Raw genomic sequence first — 20,857 nt, forward strand, 5'->3', positions numbered from 1 at the left:
ACCCTCCCTTCCCCCCCCCCCCTGGGACAGATGGGCCTTACAAAAATAGGCCAATCTGCCCCAAGGGGGGCAGAAATGGCCAACATTAATGTGCCCCCATGGGGAGCAACCCTTGCCCAAGGGGCTGCCCCCCAAACAAAACACACATATACACCAATCCCTGGTGCCTAAGTGGTTTCTGTCCCCCCGGTGGCAGATCGGCCTAATAGAAATAGGCTGATCTTCCCCCAAGGGGGGCAGAAATGGCCTAAAATAAATTTTTAGGCCTAATTAAAATAATCTGTGCCTAAAGGGTTGCTCCCCTTGTGTGAAACTCATATAAAAAATCCCTGGTTTCTAGTGGTTTCTGCCCCCCTTGGGGGCAAAAATGGCCTAAAAAGAATTTGCGCCCCAGTGGAGCGACCCTTGCTCAAAGGGTCGCTCCCCTTCATTGTTTAAATTAAAAAAAATATCCTTGGTGCCTAGTGGCTTCTGTCCTCACATCATCACATACCTGGACCTATTTTTTAACCAACTCCTTAGTTTTATTCCAAGTAAGCAAGCGTTTTCATTATTTACTCTACTAGATAAAGACTATACAAATTTCTGGTTTTCCACTATAAGTCAACCTGCTGTATTCAGTCACAACACTTTGAAGGAGCAATCATGTAAAAAGCCCAATACTCAAGTGATAGTCCACAACCTGTGGTTCCACAACAGGGAAGCTTCTAACCGGGAACGAGGGCAATGTCAGGTCTGGTGCCTTCGTGGCTGATCTGTAGGGATGTCTCTTCACTGATCACATTAAATGGGTCTCTTTCATTTGATACTGCCAGATATACTCTGCTTCTACACCACCATTATAAGGCAGTCATCATAGCAACAGTAGATGACGATGTCATGCCCTTACTCTGTGAATGCAACCAAATAGAACTCTTAACTACAATTCCCTTTAAATTTGAAGCTCTAAAGTATGGAGCTTCCTCAAGGTTTACTAGGTCTCCTTTTTGTTTACTCATTCTGACACCTGCTGGTCTAATTGCAAAGCACAGCATTGAGTACCACTTGCAAACTGATGAGACCCACACATTGTGCAGGCTCTTTACAAATAGGTATCAACACCTACCCACCTCAGATGTTGCTTCAGGGAGGTCAATGAGTAGAGTTTGTATAACATTCCCAAACTAGATGCTATGGAAATAGAGGTGGTATTGTGCTATTTGGTGACTACTGATCTGGTCAGGTGCCTTCAGACTCACTTGATCCCAAATCAGTGTGATTTCTGAAACCAGGGATTTGTTATTAAAAGGCCCAACGTTCAATACAGTTCTGGGAGCCTAATTCTCCTGCCTAAAATTCCAACTGGGTCTTTTTAGACAAAGTTCAGCTAAATCCCTTGTAAATGTTTTTGAGAAAAAAAAATAACAAAAACATAAGAAATCATCCATATATTCTGGGACATGCAAATACGTCTCCCAGTTGTGCAAGCTCAGAGGAATTCCAAAATTTTTGTAACCATTGACTTACATTTTTTCGAGCCCTGTAGGTGTTTGCGTGGTTCAGCTTTTTTTTAAATAATCGACTTATAGGAATGAAATGAAATGTCTTCCAATACTAAAAGTTTAGGTGCAGCTATGTCTAAACTATAAATACATCTTTATTGGACAAAAATGGTCTGATTTAGAATTTGACTGACGGGATACTCTCTCTTATACATGAGTACTGGTTTTACTCGGTGGTGACTAATAGAAAAAAGGACATTCACTGGCCACCCTAAATAGGATGAGCAATGTAATGCCCTTCTTCTGTTGGCCTTTAATCTGTTAGGCCGTTGGAGGGAACTGCGTTGACAGGGGCTCAGCTGACATAAATCTTAGGGGTCACCATCTCTAAATGAGGCAGGCAGACAGAGTGTGGCGGCAGAGTACCCTGCGCCAGAGTACCATGTCTTCCAAACTCTAAACCAGGTCCTTAGTTTTCACCATATGCTATGTTACCAGTGTTATTTGTATATATATGATGCCTTTAACAATTAGCATGTCACCAGAGCGCTTTTGATATTGTATTTCTAACTATTACAGGGCATCATCTGAAGCTCTGCTAATTCTAAATCATGGCTACTTCTTAAGTGTGCCATTCTCTACCACAAACCATTTAATCTGCAGAGAGACCTCTTGGCTTCAGCAGGCTATAATGAGCATTGTTGATCATCATGCTAAAATAAACCATCAGAAGCACCCTCATCCATGCCAACAATCTACTTTGGTGGTAAATGTGTTCTTCACTAACTGTAATTGTAGCATAACACAACAAAAATAATGACACAACTATTGAAAAGAGAAATGTTCCACTTACCCCTAGGCCATATCGAGGAATACTGAAGTATTTCAGCCAATTCAGCCAACCCATAATAGATGGCAAATTAACCAGAAGGCCAGAGAAAAGCTGAGAAGAACAGAAAAAAAAGTCAAACATTTGATTGCCCTTTGCCTAATGATCTAAATCCAAGCACCTTTATGGATTGTAATTTGCTTAGATTTAAACATAGCAGTAAATAACCACCAATACAAACACTTTAAACCAGACCGCAAGGAAAATAAACTTTTAACAACATCTGACCATGAAAGCACCAGTCACAGTTCAGTCTGAGAAAGTCCTCTTTCATAGCCCTCACCAATTATTTCTTTGTTATGAGGCTAATTTTTAATTACAAAGTTGTGCTGTAGTTCCGCATCCAGGACCTCCTAAGATTAACGGGGAGGGCACAGAATAAGTTGGAAAAAAACACACAACTTCAGCAACAGGAGAATAACACTGACTTAGATGTCCTTAATAGAATTGTAATTTCCTACAAACTAGATAGGACATTTTACATTCTGTATCAGGACTGGAGGTTTGAATTATGCGGTTTCAACTCCCATTAAGTCAAAGTCTGAGACTGGTTTGAAATAAAACCTCTTAAATGCAGCTTCTGTGAACATTCTGTGGCCCTCATGTACCTTCCAATCAGCTTCCTGCAAAAACTGCTGAAAGTCCCCTGGATGCAAAAGATTCTGCGGCTGAATCGGACCTAAAAAGTAAATAGTTAGGAAAGTTTCCTACTTGAATCAATGGACCCATCTTGGTAAAAGTAGAGGAAGATGCTGAGAAAAAAAGGGTTTTCAAAACAAAATCAACCCCAGTTTAGTCTTCCTTGGCCTGATGAGTCTCCTGCTCTAATATCTTCAGACAATGAACTTCACACAGTTCAGAGTGCCATGGGAAAGCTAGATACACAATTAGTGGCACGTACTTCCAGCCAAAATTCAGTGTTTGGCACTTCAAAACCTCCTACAGGAAATCAGGCAGCACACCATGGGTAACTTGGGTGACAACACCATCCAGGAAAGAGTATAAATATTCACTAGTCACGGAATACATGATGTTTTTTATTCCTATCCTACAGATGCCAACCAATCTCAATCTTTGCAAAACCTGCCTGCAATATGATGCTCCCCAAATAGGTAAGCATTACCTAGCACATGGCTGTCCAAAACGGCCTATCAAGAGGAGTTTACACTGCAACCAGCCTTCCCGTTCTTTACCCAAACCATTCTACAATTGTTCAAAAAGGATTGACGAACAGCCCTTTTGGCCTCCGGCTCTAAAATTAATTGATCTACTAGATTCTTCTCTCCCATGGATAACTGAATGCATCTCGATTAAACAAGTAGGGAGAGGATGTTAAAAGTACTCTCTTCTGAGGAACCTAATTATTTTAGGACCCACACATCAAACGTAATTCCCCTCCATCTGTCGAGAAAAAAAACTGCTCCTCCTTGAAAAGTTCAGTTGCAAATGTTCCCGTGCTCTGAGGGGCTACTTTGCCAAAACTGACCTGGCCTGATTCTCAACGGGAAGAAGATACTGAAGCTCCTATTGTCCATCCTCTGATACTTTCAGGTGCCTTTGCTCTCTGCGGCCCTCATATTTGGCTGCCGCGGAATGAGAATCTCCTGCCAAGCCTGACCCTTTCAAAAAGCGTACAAAACAATACCTTGTGCATTGATTACTCTACCATGAGTGTAGTGAATGCCTGAGTGAACTTGCCTCAACCTTTGACAAAAACAAAAACTAGACAGATCATAAAGCTGTTACCCAAAGTGTTTCAGTTCTGCGGAAACAGCATTTCTTGCCAACCTTAGAGATGAAAGATGGAAGTTCTCTAACAGACCAACATTCAAAACCTAGGTTTCCTCATCCTACGTATATGGACCTGCATACCTTTTGGACCAGGGAGGAGCTGCCTGAATATCTGTAAGCCAGGTGAAGCTGAGGACTCTGAAAGCGGCCGCTTTCTGGGTGTGCGTTTTACTCCTTTGGACAAGGGAGGAGTAGCCTGTTTGTTATTGGTGAAGACGACAGGAAGAACATATACATAGGATAAACAGGCCTATTGTTACCGGCTCTAAGTAACAGTTCGCAAGAGGATTTCCTTGGTGATTGGACACTGTACACATTTGAGGATTGGAAGACTGGGTTGTTTAATGTAGTGAGCATATGCATCTTTCTACATTGAGAAGTTTAAGATAAAGACAGCCTATTCAAATTTATAAAGAATACCTGCAGGAATTGTGACTTGGATAAATGCCTTCATCTTTGGAATTCCCCCACTTGCAGTCTTGAAGAATTTGTGAATATCTATTAGGTCCCAATGAAGGTGGGTTTAAGTGGATTGATGTTTGTTCACCAAAACGTGCTGTGACCAATTTAGCGATGTACCCAGCACAAAGGGCTTCAACTGAGGGAAAAAGAGTCAGGGCCCCTTTGTTTGCTCTTTTGCATTCATTGTGTTCTGGGAACCTATTAAACGTGTACATGGAGACAGCATATGGGAGTGTGAGTATGAATGAGAGTGAGTAAAATGTGAGTGGGGTGTTTTTTGCGAATTTATCACTTTATAAAATCACATACTACATTGTTTTTATTGGCGTTTTGATTGTAGAAGATGAATAAGTTTCCTAATAAAAATATACTATGGTAGGTATGAGAGATTGTTATATCATTTTGAAGGTAAAAATATTTTTGTAAAGACTTAAAATGTGATAAAATGGAATGCATTGTGTCCTGGGGTCACTTTCGTAGGGATTGATTCCCTTAAATAATGTGGACATGTTGAATGGGTATCTTGTTATTGTTTTGCTATTAACCCCTTCCAGCGCCAATAAAAAAAACTGTTTGGGGGCACCCTTCTGTGTATATATTCCTCTATGAATTCACCATAGAGCCAAGAAGGCATCATGGCTCGTACCCTGCCAATAGCAGGGTCAGTAGCTGGTTCCACAGCCCTTATCTCTGATAAGCAGACTTAGCAGAGGAAAAGAAAATGAAAGGCTCTGCATCAGAACAATAGGCTGTGAGATAAAGCAGTTCAACCCCTATTTAACGTACACCCCATACAGGGGAATTATATACCTGAAAGAATCTGTAAAAGATGTGTGCACCACCCCACAAACACAATGTGCTTTAAATTTCCAAAGAAATCACTCCGTTCTCAAAAATAGAGGCAAATGAATGAATACACAAGGCAGCCCAGTTAGAGGTTTCATTTAGACGCTGATCCCTGGACATCATTTGTTTTCACCTGAGAGATAACAGAATGGCCACTTAAGGAGGGATGCAATTGGGTACCAAATGACACCAAACTCTTTGCAGGACTGCCACATTGCTGTAACTCTGATTGTGGTGACACGAAGTAGGGTGAAATTCTTTGGCGTTCTATTTAGCTGGTCGCACATCTAAATGCCTGCCTTAGAATGTGGCACAAGAGGTTACAAATTATCAATCCAACTATGAAAATCCTTCTCACAGCCCTGTGCTTCCTGGGACCCAAATGCTTATACCTGCCAGGCGGTCCATGCTGCAATAGAAAACCTGGTTAAACTCAGGAGTCCTTTAGCGATGAACAGGATCATGTGCCTCCGGAAGGGAGAGGTGGCCTGTCCACCCTATTTAGAGATCGCCACCTGCTTGGCAGGGATGTCTGTGCTGTGAAGGAAGCCACTGCTGCACTGAACGTTTGACAAGCAGGCACAATGTTTACAGCATTCACTCTGCAAACTTTAAGAGAAAACAAATAACACTGGTGCACAGAAAGTTCTCGCCATGCACGTTGGAGCCATTCTACATTTTGCCTGCCAGCAACTGTTGTGCCTTACATGTCTTGTGGTGGATAAACCTCCGGGCCAGGGGCCGCTGTCAGCAGAGCCAGTTGGCCACCACCTTTAATTGGGGCGAGAGAGGCACAGATGCGTTTTGGGGCAGCAGATCAAAATATAAATAAGGCCCAAAGTTGTCCCATTATGGTAATGCAGCCCCAAGCAGCACTGCAACACAAACAAGTACAAATGAGAGGGCACTTCACTGGCTGCCATTGAGAAAAAAACAGTTGGAGAGACCAGTGACTGAGGACTTACTAGGACTGAGTTGTGGCTGATTGGTGATTTTGGATCACATGCTGTTTGTGGTTTATTTAACAGGGTTTCTTGGGGAAGTGGTATGCTTATTGATGGCTGCTTCCCTCTATGTTCTTACAGTAAAGAAAGAAACATAAGGATAATCTTTGCCCATGGCCACAGAATTAATTGATGCTTGGGCCAAAGGAGATGTGTGCAGGGCTTCAAACTAAGAATATATATTCACTAATGAGCATCACATTTATTTATGTTCTGGTGATACAGTTACCTGATCGGTCTCTTGGACATTTATTTGTGCCTTAGGCAGTGCAAACATGGAACAAACTATTTTATACCAATTTTTGCACTACTGGTGATTTAGGGGTGAGAGCAAAATGTGCCCAATACAATTTACTTCTAATATTGAATATTAACCATACTTTTTTAGCTACATTAAAGAGTTTGTCAGCAGAAGTCTGAAAAATCAGAAAACTCAACAAGAGACATTAAATAAATAAGATCAGCTAACAGGTATGTCTGTCCAGAACTCACAAGCATTAAGACAAAGCAGACGGTGATGAGAAGGTTAGCCACCGAGACCAGGTCCTGTCCTGCAGCAATAGCAAGCGACATGGCTGTGGCTGCGTAGGAGACCATCATAACTGTGAACATTGTGGTAAAGAAAGCTCCTGCAGTTTTCTTTAACCCTAGGAAAGAAAATATGTTAATGGTACAGTTATAATCTTTTAGTATAGCCGCCTGCCTAAAATACTACTATGATAAAATTAAATTGTCTAGTTTTACAAACAAACAATATTTGCCATGTGACTCATTCTTTAATTCTTTAGCTAAACAATCTGTTTTGCATGAATACTGATTTATCGGTAAAACAATGAAACAGCTTTGAGAATATGTTTATATTTTTATCTCAGTGATACAACAACGTATTTACCAATTGTTCCCATAGTAGTGCCCTGCTCTTGAGGTGGAAATATTAATTACCTGTTAGAAAAGATGCTCCGTGGAAGAATTTCCTTCAATCTTGTTTTGTTTCTTGGATGCACAAAGAGGAGCTATCCAAGTGTTTTGGGGTGGAGCGGGGCAAATATGCACTGGCATAGATACCCTTTTGGAGGCGTCATCAATTGCATTTATCACCAGCTACAGAGACCAACACAACATATTGTGAGTGGCGTGATTTAAGAGGGAAATCGTGTACGACTTCCGGAAGATAGTGCTTTTCCCAGGCAATGCAAAATAAGTCCGGCAGCAACGAAACCCTTCCAAGGTATGAAGCAGAAAAGGGGCAGGTATACTAATGCATTTTATTATTGCATACCCTGTGATTCAGTAAAACATGCTATCGAATCCTAAATGGGTAGAGGAAATTATAAGGTTGCTATTTGGAAGGGGATTGTTTAGGGCATCTCTTGCAAACAGTGATTCCTTATAATATTTTGAAAACATCTCAAAGGGTGGGGTGACCTGTTCTCATAAAGGATACCCCTTGTTCTTTGTGAATGGTCCAAAAAACGTTTTTTGGTAGTAAGTAGTGGTCCATGGGATCACTGTCTACTCTTAACAATAGTTTTACAAACATTTCTCTTTTTTCTTTTAAACACGTCGTTTTCCTCTAAGGAAAAGGGATTGCATGTTTTTTTTTGTTTTACAAAATGCTTTATTTAAAAGCAATCAGAGATGGTGGTTTTCTGACCTTAGCAGGCCACTCCGCATGTGATGGCTGTCATTCATAATAGGTCACAATTTGCAATATACCTCATTAATATTTGGAACAGTGAAACAAAAACGCATTTGACTAAAAAGTCCAAAAAGTCCATGTAAAATAACCTGTACAGTTGAACGTAATTTATAGTAGGCAAGCATACATTGACAGTATGTGCATACATAAGAAATAATAATGTGCTGATTTAGTTAGCTTAACTGTCAATGCTGTGTTAATTGCAAATAATACACTAGCATTAAAATGTATGAGGCTGAGCTGTTGTGCACAAGATGTTTTTCTCTTTTGCTGCATATGTTGTAACTTTCCAAACGTCTTCTGTTAGTGACTAGGCATTTGTTTTGTATTAGACAGTTGACAGTGAGGTTCTCAAAGGGAGGAGAGGAGACAACAGGTTGGATGATTCATGGAAAGAACTGACTGAACCACAAAATGTGGACAAATTATCTTTTCAAGGACTTGGTCTGTGGTCTATTGTAAAGACGTGAGAAACTGGAGAGTTTACCTTCTCCCAAGGGTTTACTGAAATCCTAATGAATGTTGTGAACGAAGGATGTAATACATGTTATCATCTGTAATATTGTGTGTTTATATTTGTGCATGTGTCTAGAGTAGGAGAGGCTTCTCTCACTTGCATTTTCAGGGGAACCATTCCTGGGTATCTTGAGATCATATTTCTCTTCATGAGAGATTACTCTAGAGCCTATTCCCTGTTGTATTAGATTCTGTTGATTTACATCTGAGAGTACTTTCAGCTTATAATTTTCTGTATTTAATGTGCAAATCCTTTATGCTTATGCATTTACTCTCTCGCCAGAACTCTCTAGTGGATTTCTGAACTGACCCACTGATTCTGTTATGACCTAATTTAATTTAGATTAGGGAAATTCCCTTATGGAACATGCTTGCTATACAATATTAACTGTTATACTTACAAATATTGTATTCTTCCTTATAATGAAATGTCATTTATTGGATTATAATCATATCTGATGCAGATTGATTCTTAAGAGTCTAATATTTATTGAATAAATAATGAAGCTAATGAAGCTATATGTTTTTTGGATGTAGATGACTGCTCCTTTTAACTTCTCCTTTTCGACGAACAAAGGTCCATATGACCAGTCGCAGGGGTTATTTAAGGATTTGGTCAAATATTTAAATATAGAAAACCCTGCTCTGTCATATTCATGAGGTAGGTCACTTGCGACCCACTACAAATCCAGTTTTTCCAAACCAACCTAGTAGTACATAGGACGATATGCAAAATCTGAATGGATCTGGTAAATGTCGGTACTCAATTTCTAATCACTTTTACGAACTCCATTCTTAGTACATATGGCCCTAAGAGCCATGGAGTTGGACCAAAATCAATTATATAACGCCAAATTAAAGGTGGAAGTCCAAGGAAAGTCCCCTTTCCTCGACAAATTTGAGTCCACATGGAACTGTGTTGACATCATGTAGATTAGCATCAGTCATGGTCCAACCTTCAAACAGAAACCTCCTGGGCTGGAAGGAGGAGGCAACGTGAATGACAACAAAAAAGGTCAGCTAATAAAAATCCATCCCAACAGATGACAGAACACAATGGATCATATGGCGGGGAACATGGGAGTCTTTTGTCCAATATCACTGCCTGCACCGACCATGGTTGTGACCTGAGAAGATGGAAGCCTAGGAAGTGATGTGTGAAACTGGGACATGGATGGGCTGGGAAGATTGAAAAGTCTATGCAATGTAGTCCCCACTGCAACTTGCTCCCTGCCACTAACATGTATTTGTGAGAATATGCAACAATATGAAGTGCTAGGATGGAAGGAATGAGAGAAGTTTATAAAAGGGTGCAGAATGTTTTTAGAGAGAGTAACCACTTAATGATAGAAGGATGGGAACTTGAGACCTGAACCTATTGATCAAATCCATAGGTCTTAAACATGTTATAGGCTTTGCAACTACTCCCACCGGGGAGGAAGTCAATGTATGAGGTAGAGGGAGTGTGTAGTTGTTTTCATCTTCTTTTGATCTAGTTATGCACTGTATCTAAAAATAGACAAATGTCTTGAGTGTTAGCAACAGATACTTCATGTAGGATAGAAGTGGAGGGCTAGGGACAGTTAGTGAGGTGTTTGAGGCTCAAAATGGCTTAAAAATAATTTTTCGATTGGGAGGCGGTACAGGGATACCAAGGCTTGGTAAACACGGTCTCTAGCCTTTTAACCCAAAGCCAGCCCGCAATTTCTGTAGTAATAAGTCCAAAATATAAAAATAACTTGCACTGCAATAGTCTAGCCTGTTGGATATATATGCAATAATGATATGCCATTTTGTGGAAAAGCAAAAGGACTAGAGGTCTTTTTTTAATTTGAAGCTGAATATACATTCATTTAGCACAGACATGAGCTGTTCGGCCAGTAAAAGATTAGTATCTACCTTGATTCCTAGACTTTTCACGTGTGGGACTGGTGTTTACATAAGGACAACTAGGCTTGAACAAAAAGGGCATTTTTCAAAATGACGTGTTTTAAGGGATATATAATTTCTATTTTGCTTCCATTAATCTTCAGGTGGTGTTCCTGCTTTCATTTATTAATCTTGGTTATGCAGTTTGAGAACTGTTGGCCTTAGATTTAGGATCCTTTGAGATTTTTTTGTAGAATGTGTATTATCTGGGTACTTGGCCATGCCATGGGAGCTAAACAACTCAACCAATGGAACCACATAAGCAATGAATTAAAGGGGGGCATATGACTGATCCCTAGGAACTCCACATTTTATTGGTTGAATTGAAGATGCAAACTCTCCCATATATAACAGAAACGTCATAGAGCCATTCCCACACCAAGCCCTCAATACCAATGGCCCTTAAGAAGTCCATTAGGATCTGATGTTTCATAGTAACCAGGCTATGGAGAGATAATAGTAGCACTAAAACCCTAGGTATATTGTTGTCTCCATGTCTCTGCAGATCACCCAAGATGGCCAGCACAACAGTGTCAATATTGCCACCTGGTGTAAAACGTACCTACAGATAGTTCATTTGTTTCTGCAAAGGCTAATGACTGTAGAACGTCTGCTCTTTAAAATAGTTTTGCCATGAAAGGCAACAGAGATATAGAATGATATTTGGATCAGTCTCCATATCTAGTGACTGTTTCTTCTGTAAAGGTTTCACAGCTGCACTTTTGAAATATTTAGGTGCTAAGCCTGTCTGTAACAAAGTATTGATTGTATGCATGGGGTCTAGTATGTTTGCCTGGCTAAAACATCTTCTCAAACAGGGGGTCCTTAGGTGACCCTGTTGACCTAAAATATTTGATCAAGTATTTTGAATGTGGCTTTTGATAACAGGCCAACCCATTTTAGCTTGCTAGCTTTAGTATTCAAGCCCTGAGTTAAATGTGTTTGACAAAGCCCTCATAAGGTGGCATATTATCTATAATGGATGAACTCTTCTTAACAAAATGTTTTGCCATTGGATTGCATTTGACCACTGAGATTTTCAGATTCACTGACAGCGAGGACCTCTGAATTCCTGCTACTGGCAAAGATTTCTGCTGACATAAGGAATTGATAAGTTGCAATGAGTACAATATTTTACTTTAGCTTTCCAAACTCAACCCTTGTATATAAAATTAAATCCATGCAAAGCTATTTTACTGGGAGGGTAGAAACTTAATTCCATTCAGAGTCCCAAGGTGCAGGCTGGGAGGTAGGTGGCAGTCATGTACCTTTATATGTGCCTATGTATCCACACCAGCATTATGCACACATTATGCACACAACTAGACAAGCTTAACAAAAGGATGCGGAGCCCCCTCTGGGAACTACGCTGATAGGGGGAGATTTCAATCCTGATATGCAAGCAAGGAAGCAAAAGGTATAGGGACAGTATTCACCCCATGATTAATGTGCGACCACAGAAGACAAGCCTGAATGTGCCCTAAGTTAGGATGTTCCTAAATGGGGAAAATCTTACACGTATGAGAGTGTTAGGCATCATTTATGCACACAGCCCACTGGAGTTAACAGGCATGGATGGTAAGAGCTACGAAGACAGCTGATAACTTGAATGAGCCATGCATCCGGCCAAAACATGTTGGCTAATCAATAAGGGTAATTGAATCATTGGAGTTCTACATTTACCCACCACATTTTTACAATATCTAAGATTCCTAAAGAATAAAGAAACTCCTTGGAGTATAACCTCAAGATATTTTCATCTCAACCCCTGATTCATTCCATAAAATTCTTATCTTAGAACTCCCTTCAGAGGTTGAGTCCTCCGCAGTGGTATTCATCTACTCTGGTGCGGGTTAGGTAGGTTGCCTATGATGTAGCATGCCACTATAAGTTGTGGGAGACACAACTTTTCTGGGATTTTAATTATTCTGCTGAAAACAGTCTTTTAAAAAAAAACAAAAAAAAAACCTTCTTTCATCTAGGCATCTCTTGGGTGTATATGCCTGAACGAAGATGGTATGACTTGCTGTTTTTTTATTTCTCTCCTGTTTTGTATTGATGAGATTTTAATGCCAACATGAATGTTGAGACAGACCTAAGAAGTAGAAAACCTCATATCCACCATTACATGTAACCCCTGTTTGGCTGAGTGACCCCTTGGGATTGGTTGATGCTTGGAGAGTTTGGCATCCAGATGGAAGGGAATGTACTTATGACTCCAAAACCCACTACTACTAATCACATATTGAATATTTCCTATTTTGAACCTTGGATGTCACCTGAGTAACAGGGGCCTACATCCTTCCAGTCTGACTGTCAGACAATGCACCAGTGAAACTACTCTTGGATAAGATAGTAGAATACCCTGGAGCATTTAGAGATTGAATGCCGGGTGACTCACTGACAACACATTTTTTCCATATTTACAAGAGGAGACAGAATCCAATTTTAAACATATTGTACGCATGTTTTTGTCCACAGGCCAATATGGGAAGCCTATGAACCTGTTATATGAGAAAATTCAATGACATATCATCGTAAACAAAAGAAAGCTAGAAAGATATCCCTGATGGGCCTGGAATTTTAACTCCTAAGGCTTAAAAGGGAAAACAGATTCTCACGTACTGAAATCCTGCTTGTCAAATAGAAGGTATTTACCTAGCCTGAAACAGAAGTTACTTGACTCTGCAAAGGTGACATTGTTTCCTTTGCAATGTGGTACATTTGAGCTTGGGAACAAATCCATGAAACTACTACAGTGGGTGACAATGAGTGAAGAGGGCCATAACTTGGGGCCGTATGTCTCATTATTCCAAGCTGCGATTACCTAATTGTGATTCTCTGTTAATCACAATTAAGTAATTGCTGTTTGAATGTATGAAACTCCATGAATTTCATTTAGCGTTTCCTAATGGGTCACAAGTCGTTCTACTTCATGAATATTAAGGAGACAGGTCGTAATTTGCAACCCATTAGGAAACGCAAAAATCAAGGGATATGGTCTGCTGTACTCAGCAGAACACTACTGTGACTGCTTTTTAAAAAAGCACTTTTTTTTTATGAAGCCTGTTTTCCTTAAAGGAAACTAGGATGTATTAAAAAAAAAAAAAGTTTTTCTTTCATTTTTCAAGAGTAGGCAGTGGTCCATTGGACCACTGCCTGCTCTTAAAAAACTTTTCGCTATCATTCACAAAGGTGAAGGAGGCCCCTGGGATCCCTTCCCCTTTACGAATGGGTTACCACCAACTTGACATAGGTGGTACGATGTGAATGTTTTGAGACCACATTTCGGTCACAAAACATTCCTATATCCCGCTGCGATTATAAGGAAGGGACGCCCTTGACACGCCCCTTCCTAATACTGAATATCCAAATTGCAATTCAGTAACATGTTACCGAATCTCAAATTGGAATTCATATATACTAAAGTGCATTTTTGTGGTCGCAAACTGCCCGACTGGGCTGTTTACAATCGCAAAAATGCATGATACATATGGCCCTTGGTTTCCAAATTATGAACCGCTAAAAGGAAAGGATTTTAGACCTGAACTAGGTTGCCATGAATTTCACTAAATATTAGCAAAACCTGTACAAGGAATGCTCACACACAGATGAGAAATCTGGACTTGAATGCTGGCAGATATACCTATCACCTGCTTCTCTGGTGAGGCATGACGGGAATAGAAGCAGTCACTGTACATGGAAGAGCTGTTGGAACGCCTAGCAGCCATGAACAATGGGCCCCAATGGACTTCAAGTTAAGATGTTCACTGAACTCCTCAGTGAATAGGTAACACCTAAGAACAACAACAGAGGACACAGTACATGCGGGGACCCTTGTACACTACCACTGTAGTGGTACCAAAGCCCAGATGTCCCCCAGAAAGATGTGGAACCTACCACCTAATTTCTTTCCTCAGCATAAGAACTAAATACCTAAAAATCACTCACCCAATCAGAGTTATCCCATCCTAAAACTCAAAATATTCTGACCAAAAAGGCTTTATGCCAGAAGGATGAGACATAATTTAAGGTGCGTACAATTAGCAACGGCATCGGCAGCCAGCTTACTGGAACCCTCTGCAAGTCTGCTAATTGATTCTGAAAAACTGTTTGGTATGTTACATTAGAACTACCTTTTCAAGCCGTAGTATTCACCAATGTGGGGTGTATATATATTTTTTTACTTGTCTTACTCCTATTCATGGACCCATCAGCAAGTACATATTAAAAGGATAGTATGCTCTCCGTCTTTCATTGCCTTCCCCATTTCTCATGCTGCAGAGTTGTTCCCTCTCCCCAGTATTATTTGCATTAGGTACTGAACCTTCAGTGGCATGAACTAATGTCCCGCCTGGAACAGGAGAGAGGAGAGGGATGACAGGGTGGCATTGTATGCAGATTACTAGCTCCTACGAACTAGATACTGGCTCACAGACTTATGGAAATCATTGAGAGGTTTGGCAGGATCTCTACTGGTCCACTGGTCTACTCATTAATGTACCTACTATAGAGTAGGCGCCTAGCTGTAAATTGGCAAATCCAGAGGAAGCATGTTTTGCCAAGCGTTTCTCTAAAAAAAAAAAAAAACATTTTTTATGTTTTTTTTTTTCTTTTTTTAATTTTACAAATTACATTCATAAAACCGATGTTCTACAAAAAAAAAAAAGACTTCACAGAGTGTGAAGTGAAGTTTTCAAACTTCACACCCTCAAATAATCCAAATAGAGAGCAGAAAAAAACTTTCTAAAGTTTGAGAAATCTTATAAGCTAAATGTAAACGCACTGTACATATTCGTAGATGAGCAGATGATTTTTCTGTTCTATACATTATGTCATACTCACCAATCATAAAATAAACAATACAGGTGAAGATGATGCTTGGCAAAGTTCTCATGGGTATTAAATCAGCCAGTACCTTCGAGATAAAGTACGCAGAGAGTCGGTAATACCCGCTGATGTACTCATGTCTAAATTCAAAACACAAAAATAATAATATTAATTATTAGTGTTAAGGCTAATGAAATCCATTAGACAATAAAGTAACCACCTAAGTTTACAGTTGTTAAGGCCTTGGGCCTTAAATATTCCTTACAAAATGTTTTTTTGTTAACTTAGGGCCTCAACTGCGGTGTGGATGAATGGAAGGAACGTTGGCAGGCCTCCCGCCCCACCCAACCCAACCTGCGGTTCCCCAGTTCTATCTACTGTTGGGGAACCACTGTTACAGTCAGTGTAGCCTCTGCGGGTTTTTGCTGGAATTAAACCGTGACCTAGCAGTCAATCCACCACATGGTTGCTGGGCTGCAACAAGTCACTCCACCTCAGTTGACTATTACTTATTTATTTGTAAATTTCTACTGCGCAACTTTACCACATTCTAGGTGCCAGCACGCTTAATGGGGGAGTGCTGTGCAACTTTATATTTCATTGCACTCGAGCCTCATGCATCTGCTTGTGGAGCTAAAAGCTGTTTCAATCTAACATTTTAGTTAAAAACAATCTGTTGATTTAAGTTGCCTCCTTCTATCAACTGTGATGAGCGCATTAATTGGACAAATTCATCAACCATAGTTATTTAAAAGCACTGTATGAGGGTGTGCACTGGTTGTGCATGTACGTTCTCTAATCCTAAAAGAAACAGAAGGAACATGTACATCTACATGTGTATTGCTTCAAGGGGCAAGTGTACTGACATAGGTACAATGCACATTTCCCCCCAGTGCTATATCTCAGTGAGATGGAAAGGAAAAGAAGTGGTATATTAGTTGGCGCTATTATAGGGTCTGAATAGGTTTTTTCTGCTTCAGAGACTTAATTGTGTGCAGGTCTAACTGGCAGCAATTTAACTTTATTGATAGACTATCATGAGGGACACTCTGGCTGAATATCCTTCTATCATTCTTTTTTCCAATCCTCAAATACCTAGGCAGTACACAAGTACTCCTGAACCTGGTATGAGTGAATTAGTTTGGGTTCAGGTGTTTTTTCAGAAGTACCCATAACGTGCTAGTTTGTCCTATTTCTCAAGACATATTCCATTAGTGTTCCAGCAATGAAACATGTTGACCTTTCATAACTACAAGTCATTACGTGTCCTTGGTTTGTTAACTCATACTAGAGATACAACTTGCATTAAAAGTGAGAGCTATTACCCCAATATGTTTTCATTTCCTTGAGGACACTTGCACTACCACCTTAGGTTCAAGATCCCTTTTGGTTTGTGAGGGTTACTTAATTTGGGCCTCAGCAGACTGTTGAAGAATAAAGACATTTGGGATTGCAGGTCCAAGATCCCACAACACAGATAGATATTTTTTTCCCATTCACTTAGAACAAGTACCAGTGGTGAGAAGCCTAGGAGAGATTAGTCATCCACCTATAGCTCTTGTGAGGTGTCTCCTCAACACCACGGAGGTTGGACCTTTAGCAATTTTAGACTTCTGGTGTACTTCCAACTGCTTTTATTTCTGAGTTTAACCTTTGGGTAGACCTAGAAAAAGAAGCAAGGAAGTAAGAGGACTTCATTTTCCATCACTCATCCGCACTGAAATCACTGCTTTCCTGCCATAACCAGGAACTGGCCAAGAGACCTCATTTCCCTTCACCCATCTGGAGCAGATGTGACATCACTGCATTTTCAATCTTCCATTTGTACAAGAAGTGACATCATGGATTTCTAGCCAAAACAATCTTTAAAAGAAGCCATGCAAGAACTCAGTTTCCCATCACCCATCTGCAAGAGAGTGACATCACTGTATTTCCCACCATCTATCTGCACAGGAGTGACATAACTTCTCCTTACTTCAATTAACTCCTTTAGGCATCCCGCCATTCAGGTGCCCTGAGCAAAGGTTAGACACAGACTTTGCCTGTTTGAGGCTGTTAGGGCCAGGAATGGCATATGGCCAGACACCTACAAACTCTTACCCAGCTCCCCATAATGCCAATCCCCATAATTTCACTTAGATCATGATGACACAGACACTCACATAGTATTATTAACATATTATGCTCACAACACAGAACAACCAGGCATGTATCACTCTAACTACCACACAACCCCAAACTACAGAACACAAATTCAGCTAATGCCCATTACCACTAATTCTGCAGAACTCTGTGCACCAGATATCACAGTTCACATCACTTGCTGCAAGCTAGATGCTTCTTCACTATTCAATCAACAGATCACCCCACGCCCTCAGACATTGTAAACCTCCTTCTTCCAACAGATTACTTTATCTGTTATGTGGACGCACACATAAAGGAAGAGGCCTCGCTGTCTTCCTGGTCCTGCAGACTAGGCAAGTGACACTCAATTCCCAGGAGCTACTGACCTGCCACTCGTCACTCTCTACAACTCAGTTAACCACCTTACAACTCACTTACAGGCATCCTTGGCAGAACAAGCACTTCATAGATAAATTCTTGGATTTCACCAAACCTTTCCCCATCCAGTACACCCTTACTTTCTTCTTGAGTGACTTCAACTTTGCAGATGACTCAAGCTAAAAACACGAGAGACACCATTCATAATGTCATCAGCGCGCTCCACTTGACGTGGCACATCATCCAGCCAAGATACCCCAAAGGTCACATCCAACAGCCTCGTCTTTTTAAGATGACCAACAATTCAATGCAACCCATACTTCTGGACGAGATTGACCACCCTCCCATCACTCTCTCACTGCTCAGTATCCTACCAAAAACCAAAGTCAACCCAGAAGAGACCAAGCCTTCAATACTCCTATATTGACAACCTTATGCAAGAACTTATCTTTTGCCCAGCACATCCTCCGCAACACACATCTAAATGACTTTAAAGTTTTTTTTTTTAATTATGCGAACTTCCACAAGCAGACTAAAACATGAAAGTGCAAGCCTAAACCTTCAGCAAACTAGTACTCTAAATCAGGCCAGGACTGGAAGTACCAGCCACCAGGCATTTCCCAGTAGGCTTGATGGGGGTGCAGTTTTGCGACTGGGGCAGATTTTATCCCCCAGTAACCAATTCGGCAGGCCCCCACTCACTTTTTGGCCTCCTGGGGGTATCTGGCATTGGTGTCGACTGAACTAAGCACCCTTGTCACCTTTTCATTTCCAAAACATCAGTGAGAGAGGGAAGAATGGGATGCATCACGTAGAGACCCCCCAAAAAATCTAAGACCTCACAGCCACATGTGAACATTCAGGTCAGAGATACTTTTAAACCTATGTAATAGGCCCAAAATGGAAACAAATATGTGTGCTGAAGAAGAAAACAGTAGGTTCAGCAGAGACCGGCAGGTCACATCTAGGTCACATAGCTCTCTTCAGTTTCAGGAAACTGACAGATCATTTCATGGTTACTTTAGTTGTGCTGGTGCATGAAAGTAGTCATCCTCATCTGCTAGAGAAATGAGCAGAGATACTTCTCACCTTAAAGCCTGCTTCCTTTCGAAAGTGATGCTGTTTCTTACACCCCTTGCTTAAAGACCTGAATAGGAAGAAACACGAGGTGCACATCCTGCCTTAGAACATTTACTGACAAAACGTGCGAGCTTCTGCAGAAACCACATGGCTTGACCTATTTAGCATTTTTAGCAAGATATAGCCATCTGCTGTGCTTTCATGTAAACATATACTGTATGCTTAGGTTCTGGAAACAGAAACCCACAAGGGTGATTTCCATGTATCTTGTATGGAAATACCAAAAGTTCAATATGTCATGTAACATTGTATTTGTGGATTGAGGTTTCTGGGCATAAATATCGGCTGCCTGTGTGAAGTACTTCGGACATCAGATTGCATCTCCATGGAGGTGACTGATCTCCCCTGCAGTATTTTAGTAAGCATATATATCTTTATCAATTGTGTCTTGGTTTTTCTTTTTCAGATTTCCCTCCAACATCAGTCGTGGAAATAACAGAGAGTGGCGCTCTGCACACACGCTATTTTTAATGTAATGCGACAGACTGCTTTAGACTATGGTTTACGTAACTTATCTATTACGAACAGCCCGTGCAGCAAAGAAGCTCTTGCACGGACAGTAATGACGTCTGAAGGCTGGAGTTGTTGCTGCGAGGGACAGGGCAAAGGCTCCTGTGAGTACAGCAAATAAAGTCGTAACTTTGCCAGTCCACCGCAATACCACTTTTTTTGCCACCCCCCCAATCATCATCACCAGACAGCCCCCAGACAAGCCCCTCGAATGGATCCGTATTAAGAACACCAAAGCCAAGCACTAGGCCTCGTAAACACTGCCTGCTACCTCATGCCATTGCTGAACTGTAGCGGACTTCACAGAATCATGCAGACTTTTATCTTGTGTACAGTTGTGTGCTCTCTACAAACAGTAAAATGCTCAGATGGGATTAAGGAACCCATATTACTAGTGAAGTAACAGGGAAATGTGAAGGAAAAGAATTAGAGCTCTGCAGGCCAAAGGAAGACAGAGGTAGTCTTCACTGTAGCCTTTCAATCTGCTTTAGCCACTGCTGTGTGTGCTGGGACCCCGCAAGTGTTATTTCTTTCCCCATCCTTGGGAGTTGCAGTTCATTACACAACATCCGATTCATTTTTTTTCGGTAGAGGAATATTAAGTAATTTGCCTAGAATTACAGGATGTTGAACAGACACCGAGACTTGCGCGTGACTTTGTGGTTCCAAAGTCGACAGCTTTGCCCGTAATGCCTCATCTCAGGTGGTGCCACTTTGCAACAACTTAGCCAGTCAAAGACAGACACACTTCCAATGTTCACCCTCTGGGTAATATGGGGTAGCACCCAAAAGGCTGGCCCCACTGGTGTCGTTTATCGAAGGACAAAGGGAACGGGAACCTTTTTTTGTTGTGCTTGTTTACCCCGTGGTAACTTGATTTGCAGCAACATAATACATACCTGGAGTACAACAAGGAGCAACTGAAAGATAGAATCTGGTGATGCTGGTGACTGAGAAGGTCTGCATTGCCAAATTCCTTGACGGTCTGCTGGAATCTGGTTGGAAAAAATATTAAAGCATCCAGTTCTCTTCAGAGTTGGCTAACTGTGGGGCCGGTTACCCTGATAAGTTATTCTGAGTTGCTTTGTTCTTTTAATTGCATGCCATTCAGCCTTCACTTCAACCAGAGCTCTGCTCTAGTAGTATCCCGGTGCATTAATACCTAAATGCTAACCCTTATCAGAAAGATAACTCAGTGGTTTACACACAGGTGCCACTCCCAACAGAGTTGAGCATGCTCCTCATTCTGAGAATTCAA

At 40.9% G+C, this 20,857-nt stretch overlaps 1 protein-coding gene across 1 annotated transcript in view; it reads right to left on the reverse strand.

Moving 5' to 3' along the window:
* The window catches only part of LOC138299846 (broad substrate specificity ATP-binding cassette transporter ABCG2-like), a 322,474-nt gene that overhangs the window by 82,539 nt on the left and 219,078 nt on the right, over positions 1-20,857 (reverse strand). Inside the window, exons 12-14 of the mRNA XM_069238476.1 lie at positions 15,463-15,587; positions 6,966-7,120; positions 2,335-2,424 (exon numbers count right to left, since the gene is read on the reverse strand). Of these exons, the coding sequence (XP_069094577.1) occupies positions 2,335-2,424; positions 6,966-7,120; positions 15,463-15,587 (370 nt within the window). The remainder of the gene's footprint in view (positions 1-2,334; positions 2,425-6,965; positions 7,121-15,462; positions 15,588-20,857) is intronic.

The sequence above is a fragment of the Pleurodeles waltl genome, chromosome 1_2, assembly GCF_031143425.1.
Source record: "Pleurodeles waltl isolate 20211129_DDA chromosome 1_2, aPleWal1.hap1.20221129, whole genome shotgun sequence".
Lineage (NCBI taxonomy): Eukaryota > Metazoa > Chordata > Amphibia > Caudata > Salamandridae > Pleurodeles > Pleurodeles waltl.